Raw genomic sequence first — 12,500 nt, 5'->3', positions numbered from 1 at the left:
AATGTATATGCCAATTTCAAAAGGCCACGGCCCCCTGACACCCCTTCTCAACTGTCTATGTGATGTCAAGGCTTGGTTAGCCCAGAATTTTTTAATAATGAATGAGGGAAAAACGGAAATTTCAGTTTTTGGTCCGGCCCTCACTGACTTGGGACCATTGCAAAATCATGTGCGTCCCAAAGTCACCAGCCTTGGCGTCACTATAGACAGCGATTTTAAATTTGACAAACAAGTCAATGGCGTTTTAAAATCGTGTTTTTATCATCTTCGTCTTTTAGCAAAGGTAAAACCATTTTTATCTTTTAACCTTTTTGAACAAGTCGTGCATGCTTTTATTTCAAGTCGCCTAGACTACTGCAATGCACTTTATGCTGGCATTAGCCAAAAAACTCTCTCCCGGTTGCAGTTAGTCCAGAACGCGGCAGCACGACTTTTAACAGGGGCCAGGAAATGCGAGCATATAACCCCAATTCTTCGGAGTTTGCACTGGCTCCCTGTTCATTTTAGAATTGATTTTAAATCCTTGCTGTTTGTTTTTAAAGCTTTACATGGACTGGCACCTCAGTATATCTCGGACCTCATCCAAATTTACACTCCTGCGCGCGCTCTGAGGTCCGAGAGCCAGCTCCAGCTCGTGGTGCCCAGGACGAGACTTAAAACCAGGGGAGACAGGGCCTTCTCTGTGGTCGGCCCTAAACTCTGGAACACTCTGCCCCTCCATGTTCAAACTGCTCCCACAGTGGAGTGTTTTAAGTCTCGTCTAAAGACCCACTTTTATTCTTTGGCTTTTAACACTACGTGAGTTGTGTGGTCTTCTGTCCTCTGTTGTCCTGTGTGGTTAGGGTTAGGGTTATAAATTTTGATGTCTATTTTACTGTTTTAATTGGTTTCACCCTTTAAAATCGTTTTTAATCATATTTATTTTTTATATTGTCTCTGTATTGGTTTTCTATTCATTTATTCTTTGTTTTTATTCAGTCATTGGTGTAGCATAATATTGTTTTTAATATTGTTTTTAATATAGTTTTTAATATTGTTTTTAATATTGTTTTTAACATGGCTGTGCAGCACTTTGGAAACATTCTTGTTGTGTAAATGTGCTATATAAATAAAGTGGATTGGATTGGATTGGATGTGTATATATGTATATATACATATACACATATATATATACATATGTGTGTATATGTATATATGTATATATAAAGGTTGTGTGTGTGTCACCTGTATGGTTGTGTGTGAGTCACCTGCATGGTTGTATGTGTGTCACCTGTATGGTTGTGTGTGTATCACCTGTATGGTTGTGTGTGTCACCTGCATGGTTGTGTGTCACCTGTATGGTTGTGTGTGTCACCTGTATGGTTGTGTGTGTCACCTGTATGGTTGTGTGTGTGTCACCTGTATGGTTGTGTGTGTTTCACCTGTATGGTTGTGTGTGTCACCTGTATGGTTGTGTGTGTCACCTGTATGGTTGTGTGTGTCACCTGTATGGTTGTGTGTGTCACCTGTATGGTTGTGTGTCACCTGTATGGTTGTGTGTGTCACCTGTATGGTTGTGTGTGTTTCACCTGTATGGTTGTGTGTGTCACCTGTATGGTTGTGTGTGTCACCTGTATGTTTGTGTGTGTGTCACCTGTATGGTTGTGTGTGTCACCTGTATGGTTGTGTGTGTCACCTGTATGTTTGTGTGTGTGTCACCTGTATGGTTGTGTGTGTCACCTGTATGGTTGTGTGTGTCACCTGTATGGTTGTGTGTGTCACCTGTATGGTTGTGTGTCACCTGTATGGTTGTGTGTGTCACCTGTATGGTTGTGTGTGTCACCTGTATGGTTGTGTGTGTTTCACCTGTATGGTTGTGTGTGTCACCTGTATGGTTGTGTGTGTCACCTGTATGTTTGTGTGTGTGTCACCTGTATGGTTGTGTGTGTCACCTGTATGGTTGTGTGTGTCACCTGTATGTTTGTGTGTGTGTCACCTGTATGGTTGTGTGTGTCACCTGTATGGTTGTGTGTGTCACCTGTATGGTTGTGTGTGTCACCTGTATCTGCTGCGGCAGGTTGTGTGCGATGTTGTCCAGCAGCGTGTGTGTGGGTTTGTGTCTGCACATCAAGACCAGGTCCAGGTCCAGGTCACCTTGGATGAGGAGTCCCTTGGCCACCAGTCCGATCCTCATCACGCCACACAGAACTCTGCCACTCTCCCTTAAAGAGACATGTGGTCATGGTCAGCCTCCCTCACCTGTGCTCACCTGCACTCTCACCTGTAGCCATCACCGGACCCCTGGGCTTCATCTCCACCCTCCTCCTCCACCTCCTCCTCCTCCTTCTTCTGTGCGCCGTCTGCCGGTAGTTGTCCATGGTCCTGGTCCTGGTCCTGGTCCTGGCCCTGGTCCTGGTTCTGATCCAGCCAGTCCGACACGTGCTTGAGGGCCGCCTCCACGTTGGACACCAGCGTCTGCACGGCCTCCAGGTGGAGGCAGGTGGGGTAGATGGAGGAGTGTTTGGCCATCACGTGGCGGTCGTCATTGCTGAAGGAGCGGTAGGACCTCTGCAGGGGCACAAGGGGCAGTGCCTGAATAAAATGATCCACAATGACTTTGCCACTGAGGGCCACACATGGAGGGGCCCTTTGAACACACCTATATTTTCAGTCACCTGGAGGGCTCCCTCAAGTTTATATATACTGTATATACACATACATATAGATATATACACATACATATAGATATATATATACACATACATATAGATATATACACATACATATATATATATACACATACATATAGATATATACACATACATATAGATATATACACATACATATATATATATACACATACATATAGATATATATACATACATATAGATATATACACATACATATAGATATATACACATACATATAGATATATACACATACATATAGATATATACACATACATATAGATATATACACATACATATAGATATATACACATACATATATAGATACAGTATATACACATACATATAGATATATACACATACATATATATATATATATATACACATACATATATATATACACATACATATATACACATACATATAGATATATACACATACATATATATATACACATACATATATATATATATATACACATACATATAGATATATACACATACATATAGATATATATACACATACATATAGATATATACACATACATATATATATACACATACATATAGATATATACACATACATATAGATATATACACATACATATAGATATATACACATACATATATAGATACAGTATATACACATACATATAGATATATACACATACATATAGATATATACACATACATATAGATATATACACATACATATAGATATATACACATACATATATAGATACAGTATATACACATACATATAGATATATACACATACATATATATATATATATATATATATATACACATACATATACATATATACACATACATATATATATATACACATACATATATATATATACACATACATATATATATATACACATACATATAGATATATACACATACATATAGATATATATACACATACATATAGATATATACACATACATATATATATACACATACATATAGATATATACACATACATATAGATATATACACATACATATATATATATATACACACATACATATAGATATATACACATACATATATGTATACACATACATATAGATATATACACATACATATATATGGAGTCCAGGGAAGACTGGAGGACAGCCAGGAAAGACTGGATGGCAGCAGGGAAAGACCGCACCGGGAGTGGACGGCTAGTTACCCAACCCACTGGTCTCTCGCAAGAGGGACACCCACCTTAACTACGAAGAAATCAAGGAAAAAACAACCCGCAGGCCCTCCGAGAGGCGGGATGAAAGATGGGCCTAACATGACGGACCACACGGTAACGACGATGGCAACGGAAACGGATAACGAGAACATCAGAACTCCAGTTAATGAGGAGAAGATCCTCCGAAAGTGTGCTTGCGGATGGGAAAAGGTGACCACGTACAGGGGACTGCGAATCCACCAGGGGAAAGCAAAGTGTGGTCAGAGAGGCCAACAGCAACCTTGCACCGCGGCAGCGGGTGAGACAAGAGGGACCAGAAGCCAGGTAGAAAACCACAGTGCTAACGGACCCAATGTTGCTGAAAGCACAGATGGCACAGAGGAAGAAAGCCCCTCGGTGGAGGCTGAGCCCCCACGTGAGCACCAAGACCCAATCTCTACCATCTCACACAGAACAGAGCCACAAGCAGAGACCAAGAAACCAGCAAGAAGGAACAAGCTCAAATGGCCAAAGGCAAATGAAGCAGAGGCATGGCGTACTTTGGATACAGACCTGACCAAGATCCTGGAGGAAAGGTTGCATGGAGGTGCCGAAGCTAAGCTTAACCTGTTTGGGGACATCATATACCAGACCTGCAAAGACAGGTTTGGTGAAATTATCTCCAAGCAGAGGACTGCCCCAAGGGAAATGGGGAGGAGGGAAAAGGAGATCGCCGAGCTTGTGCGAAGACGCCGACAACTCCGCAAGAACTGGAGGAAGGCAACCCAGCCAGAGAGAGAAGGTCTGAAAGTCCTGTGGGAGGAGGTCAGGCAAAGGCTATCCAGGCTCCGCAGAGCTGAACGCATCCGCAAGCGTAGCAAACGGAAGCAGAAAGAGCGAGCCAGCTTCTTCAAGGATCCCTTCAAGCACGCCAGACAACTGCTGGAGGAGAAAAAGTCCGGGAAGCTCGAAACCACCAGGGAGCAAATGGAACAGCACGTCAAAAGGCAGTACAGTGATCCGCTAAGAAACGTCCCATTAGGAACACCAGGGTACGTGCCCCGGCCTGCGCCACCGACAGCTGAATTTAACATCATGCCCCCCAAGCTCAGCGAAGTTAGGCAAACCGTGAAGAAGGCAAGGTCCTCATCAGCACCAGGCCCCAATGGAGTTCCCTACAAGCTCTATAAGAACTGCCCCAAGGTACTTGAACTGCTCTGGTATCTAATGAGAACTGCCTGGAAAAAGCAACTCATTCCAGCGGAGTGGCAAAGGGCTGTAGCGGTATTCATCCCGAAGGAAGAAAACTCCAAAAATATCGGCCAATTCAGAAACATCGCCCTGCTGAACGTAGAAGGAAAAATCTTCTTCTCAGTGCTGGCCAGAAGGATGACCACCTACCTGCTAGAGAATTGCTACATCGACACCAACTGCCAGAAAGCAGGAGTTCCAGGTTTCCCAGGATGCGTAGAGCACTCTACGATGATCTGGGACCAGATCCAGAAGGCCAAGCGGGAGAAGACCGACCTGCATGTCATCTGGCTCGATCTCGCCAACGCGTACGGATCGGTCCCACACCAGCTGATCAACTACGCCTTGGAGTTCTTCCACATGCCACCCTGCATCAAGAACCTGGTAGCGCTTTACTTCAGCGATCTGCAGATGTGCTTTGCCCTCCAGGACTTCACCACCGGGTGGCAGCATCTAGAAGTGGGAATTGCAATGGGGTGTGCCATTTCTCCAATCTTGTTCGTGGCAGCCTTTGAGATAATCCTCATCGGAGCAAGGCAAATGGTTGGAGGAATCAAAACACCATCTGGTCAGAGGTTACCCCCATTGAGGAGCTATATGGACGATGTCACCAGCCTCCTTCAGACAGCAGCATGTACATCTCGACTGCTGAAAAGGGTGGATGAGTTGACATCATGGGCCAGAATGAAGATCAAACCCTCCAAATCCCGTAGCCTGTCACTCAGAAGGGGAGTCAGAAACGACAACACCATCTTTGTCGTCGGGGGAGAGAAAATCCCCCTCCTGTCTGAGCAACCCATCAAAAGCCTGGGGAGGCAGTACACTGCAGAGCTGTCCGATAAACAGATGGGGAGGACTGTCATGAAACAACTCACGGACGGCCTGGCAAGGATCGACCAGAGCCAACTCCCTGGAAAGTACAAGGTCTGGTGCTACCAGTTCATACTCTACAGGAGGGTGATGTGGCCTCTGAAAATGAGCGAGATCCCCTCATCTGCCGTGAGTAAGATGGATGGAAAAGCCAACTCATTCATCAGAAAGTGGCTGGGACTACCACGGTGCCTTTCAGAAACGGGCCTCTTTGGGAAGAACGCACTGCAGCTGCCACTGCAGTCTATCAGTCTGGGCTATATGCAGGAGAAGTCCAGGCTGGTCCTCGAACTAAGAGAGTCCACTGACCAGTCAGTAAGGAACGCCAATGCCAAGGTTCCCACTGGCCGAAAGTGGAAAGCCCAAACTGAGGTTGACCGAGCTGTCAGTAGGCTGCATCACCAAGAGCTCATGGGCAGAGTCCAGGCAGGAAGAGCAGGGCTAGGATGGGGAGAAGCGCCTCGGTTCTGGTCTAAGGCCAACCGCAAGGAGAGGAAGGAGATGGTGGTGGCGGAGGTGACGAGGATGGAGGAAGAGCGCTATAAGATCAAGGCCGTGTCGCAGGGCCGACAAGGAAGGTGGACAACCTGGGAGGGAGTGGTCAACCGGAACATCAGCTGGTCCGACCTGTGGAAGATTCCACAGGCAAGGATCAGCTTCCTTATTCGTTCAACCTACGACACGCTTCCCTGTCCTCGTAACCTTCACCAATGGTTCGGGAACGAGGAATGCTGCTCACTCTGCAATGCTCCCAACGCAAGCCTCCAGCACATCTTGTCGGGCTGCAAGACCGCACTCTCTCAGGGGCGCTATAGATGGCGCCACGACCAGGTCCTGAGGAAACTAGCGGAGGTGCTGGAGGGGTGTCGACAGGGCAGCAAAGAATCACCACCAGCAAAGAACCATACCAGCTTTGTCACGGAAGGGGGGGGTCAAAGATACATCAGGCCAAGAGAGACAGCAGCAAGGCCCTTTTCCCCAGACCAGGAGTGGGACATGAGGGTTGACCTCAATAGGCAGCTCCGGTTCCCCACGGAGATCACCACTACATCTCTCCGCCCGGATATTGTAGTGTGGTCCAGCAAGGCAAGAGTGGTGCACCTTATTGAGCTGACCGTACCATCGGAGGAGGGGATCGAGGCCGCCTTTGAGCGCAAGAAGGCCAAGTACTCGGAGCTGGCTGCTGAGTGCCGGGAGGCTGGCTGGAAGACAACCATCTACCCAGTAGAAGTTGGCTGCCGAGGCTACGTGGGGCTGTCAACCACACGCCTTTTGAGGGACGTAGGAGTGACTGGAAGAAAGCTGAGAAAGGCCATAAAAGATCTGGCAGAGGAGGCCGAGAAAGGCAGCTTTTGGCTCTGGCTGAGGAGGAAGGACAGGAGCTGGGGAAAGAACAACTAACCCCGATAACAGCCGCAGGGGGTAACAGCTATCAGCTGCAGGGGGTGACAGGGAGACGTCCCTGTCACTGCTCCGCCACCAGGAGACGTTCCAGGATTAAAGGAGTGAAACGTTGGTGAATGGTGGTTCCTGGCTGATGACCCTGCAGCTGACCCGTGGGCACTGGAGGAGGTGCGACAGGCAGCAATGCCAAGCAGGAAATACTACCTACCTGTTCATTAACTGAATATATACACATACATATATATATATATACACACATACATATAGATATATACACACATACATATAGATATATACACATACATATAGATATATACACATACATATATATATATATACACATACATATAGATATATACACATACATATATATATACAAATACATATAGATATATACACATACATATATATATATACACATACATATAGATATATACACATACATATAGATATATACACATACATATAGATATATATATATATATATATATACACATACATATAGATATATACACATACATATATATATACACATACATATAGATATATACACATACATATAGATATATACACATACATATATATATATATATATATATATATATACACATACATATAGATATATACACATACATATAGATATATACACATACATATAATATATACACATACATATAGGTATATACACATACATATAGATATATACACATACATATAGATATATACACATACATATAGATATATATACACACATATAGGTATATACACACACATAGATATATACACATACATATAGATATATACACATACATATAGGTATATACACATACATATAGATATATACACATACATATAGATATATACACATACATATATAGATATATACACATACATATAGATATATACATATATATATATATATACATACATATAGATATATACACATACATATAAATATATACACATACATATAGATATATACACATACATATAGATATATACACATACATATATAGATATATACACATACATATAGATATATACACACACATATAGGTATATACACACACATATGGATATATACACATACATATAGGTATATACACATACATATAGGTATATACACATACATATAGATATATACACATACATATATAGATATATACACATACATATAGATATATACACATACATATAGATATATACACATACATATAGATATATACACATACATATAGGTATATACACATACATATAAATATATACACATACATATAGATATATACACATACATATAGATATATACACATACATATATAGATATATACACATACATATATAGATATATACACACACATATAGGTATATACACACACATATAGATATATACACATACATATAGGTATATACACATACATATAGGTATATACACATACATATAGATATATACACATACATATATAGATATATACACATACATATAGATATATACACATACATATAGATATATACACATACATATAGATATATACACATACATATAGATATATACACATACATATAGGTATATACACATACATATAGATATATACACATACATATAGATATAGACACATACATATAGGTATATACATATACATATAGATATATACACATACATATAGGTATATACACATACATATAGATATATACACATACATATAGATATATACACATACATATAGATATATACACATACATATAGATATATACACATACATATAGATATATACACACACATATAGATATATACACATACATATAGATATATACACATACATATAGATATATACACATACATATAGATATATACACATACATATATATATACACATACATATAGATATATACACATACATATAGCTATATACACATACATATAGATATATACACATACATATAGATATATACACATACATATAGATATATACACATACATATAGATATATACACATACATATAGATATATACACATACATATATATACACATACATATAGATATATACACATACATATAGATATATACACATACATATAGATATATACACATACATATAGATATATACACATACATATAGATGTATACACATACATATATATATACACATACATATAGATATATACACATACATATAGATATATACACATACATATAGATATATACACATACATATAGATGTTAATGACATTAATACAGGCGCTCACTTGAATGGATAGAAATGTGATGTCATCCTACGTCCGCCGCAGTGTTTGTGGCGTATGAAGTGGTGACTAATCACATTGTGCATGAGAAGAGACAGCAGGGAAGTTCATTTGCTGCGATGTGTGACCCCCATAATCATAATTACACCTCATTATGATCTATTATCTCCACATATGCCACAGGATGCAGATTGGCTGCAAAAACATGTTTCAATTTTATTCTAGGAATGATTAAGTTACATTGGTAAGTAGAAAAGCACTCGGGGAGCGCAGACCTCCGCCAGGCTCTAAAGTATCACCCACAATAAATCATATCTTTCATCCAGATCAGCCGTGAGTTAATTAATATTTGCAAAAAAATAAATAAAGTTTATGAGTTTGAACATCAAATATGTTGTCTTTGTAGTGCATTCAATTGAATATGGCTTGAAAAGCATTTGCAAATCATTGTATTCCGTTTACCGTAATTTCCGGACTATAAGCCGCTACTTTTTCCCCTCGTTCTGGTCCCTGCGGCTTATACAAGGGTGCGGCTTATTTACGGCCTGTTCTTCTCCGACACCGACGAAGAGGATTTCGGTGGTTTTAGTACGCAGGAGGAAGACGATGACACAATGATTAAAGACTGACTTTTCATATACCGGTAGGCTGGTTATTTTGATAACGTACAGGCGAGCACTTTGTATTACTTTGCACCGTTGTATTATTTGTACTCTGCACGAATGCTGTTCGCCATGTCAAAGATGTGAAAGTTTGATTGAATGATTGAAAGATTTATAGTTAATAAATGGGACGCTTTGCGTTCCCAAACAGTCATCTCTGTCCCGACAATCCCCTCCGTGGTAGCAGGAACCCCTATATACTACGGTAATTACACAGCAAAACCCTGCGGCTTATAGTCGGGTGCGGCTTATATATGGAGCAATCTGTATTTTCCCCTAAATTTAGCTGGTGCGGCTTATAGTCAGGTGCGGCTTATAGTCCGGAAATTACGGTATATTTACATGTAACACAATTTCCCAACTCATATGGAAACGTGGTTTGTATACATATATACACACATACTGTATATATATATATATATATACCGTATATTACCAAATAGTAGCCCGGGCGTTTATTTTACAAAATGGGGTCAGACCCCGGGCGGCTATTAGGACATGGGCGGTTATTTGCACAAGGCTTTTATTTATTTTTGCACCAGCCTGCACCAGGCCATTATTTGGTTACAATGGTTACTGTCCAGTATTTTTTTTTCATACAAACAATTTTAAATGTAAAAGCTATTGTAAACATACAAACAAAAAAACAAGACTATCAAAAGACAAGAGATCAACAAGGCCTCAACATGGCAGTACTGCAACAATTGTCAAATAGAATACCAATACTAAAAATAAATACACTTTTTAAATAAAGCAGCCTACTGGGAAAAATAAAATGATGGTACCAAGTACTCAAGTATTAAAAAACACACCATCAAAACAGAACAATAATACCGTCACTTAAATAAAATAAAGGCTACAGTACTCCAAGTTTTAAATAAAGAAGCATACAAGAAAAATACAATTATGGTACCAAGTACTCTATAAAACCATCAAAACAATAATACTGCAGCAAACGCAACCCCAAATGCAACTCAACCCCACTCATCATCCTCCTTCTCCTCCTCCTCTCCCTCACCCCCCTCATCATCATCCTCCTTTTCAATCACAAGTTCATTGAGGAACTGCTGTTCCTCATCACTCTCCTCCTCTTCCTGAACCACAGCAGCAGCCTGCTGTCTAGCCCTCAACAGCATCTCTCTGCCTGCCTGACTGACATGGCTGTCCCTCCTTGAAGCAGTAAATGAGCTGGTCCTCACTCCCATCAGCTGCCACCGTCAGCCCACACACCTTGTAGGATACCACAAAGCAACATCCAGCTATGGCTACTGTTTGCAACACGGACACACACACACACACACACACACACACACACACACACACACACACACACACACACACACACACACACACACACACACACACGATTAAGCCAGCCACTTGTTGCACCAAACACCACCCCGGTGTCACTCGCGGTGACATACAACTCCTTTGCCTTAATGCTGATCATTTTGCGGGACACACGGTGGTGCAGTCCACGAACATGATGTATCCACTGACACAAATTAGCATCAAGCTCGTCGCTCACTTTCTTCCTACCTCCATCCGGGGGGGGGGGGGGGGGCGTTTTCCATCGATTGCCGACTGAGATAGTAGTTCTCCCTTTTTTTGTAACCATTCTCGTACACGTTTTGGGTCAACGTTAAACTGCCTGGCCGCTGCCAAACCAGAATTCTGCTCCGCATACTTCACAATCGCTAGCTTGAACTTTAAGTCAAGTCAAACTTTCTCTTCTTCCCCCTTAAAGTATTCCCGTCCATCAGTTGTGGTGTAGCGGTATCCTGTTCATTCAACTCACTGCTACTGTTGCTTGCCATGTTGAAACTTTTCCTCGTGGGTTTGTTGTGTGTTACGCTATATGCGGTGACCCATTGCAATATGTTGATTACCCAGAATCCCCACGTGACGTCTGCTGTTACCGTAATGACCAGAATTATTGCACCTTTGCTTTTTCTTTTAGCTTATAAATTGGGTTTAATGAAAATTAAATCAATATGATTTTAATCTAAATTATGCAAATAACAGCCCATGGGCGGCTATTTGGACATAGGCGTTTATTAGGAAGAGGCTGTTAATTCACAAAATGGGCTCAGACCCCGGGCGACTATTAGGACAAGGGCGTCTATTTGCACAAGGGCGTCTATTTGGTAATATACGGTATATATATATATATATATATATATATATATATATATATATATATATATATATATATATATATGTATACATTTA

At 40.9% G+C, this 12,500-nt stretch overlaps 1 protein-coding gene across 6 annotated transcripts in view; it reads right to left on the bottom strand.

Annotated features, from left to right (window-relative positions):
* Positions 1-12,500, bottom strand: part of strbp (spermatid perinuclear RNA binding protein) — a 157,628-nt gene that overhangs the window by 49,782 nt on the left and 95,346 nt on the right. For all 6 annotated transcript variants that reach the window (XR_009827114.1, XM_062057151.1, XM_062057150.1 and 3 more), the window contains exons 3-4: positions 2,261-2,547; positions 2,039-2,201 (exon numbers count right to left, since the gene is read on the bottom strand). Coding sequence is in view for 5 of the 6 variants with exons in the window: in XM_062057151.1 (XP_061913135.1) it covers positions 2,039-2,201; positions 2,261-2,547 (450 nt within the window). In the remaining variant the exon portion in view is untranslated. The remainder of the gene's footprint in view (positions 1-2,038; positions 2,202-2,260; positions 2,548-12,500) is intronic.

Source organism: Entelurus aequoreus, linkage group LG08, assembly GCF_033978785.1.
Source record: "Entelurus aequoreus isolate RoL-2023_Sb linkage group LG08, RoL_Eaeq_v1.1, whole genome shotgun sequence".
NCBI lineage: Eukaryota > Metazoa > Chordata > Actinopteri > Syngnathiformes > Syngnathidae > Entelurus > Entelurus aequoreus.
The sequence above is the reverse complement of the archived record's forward strand: the minus strand, read 5'-3'. Positions and strand labels throughout refer to the sequence as shown.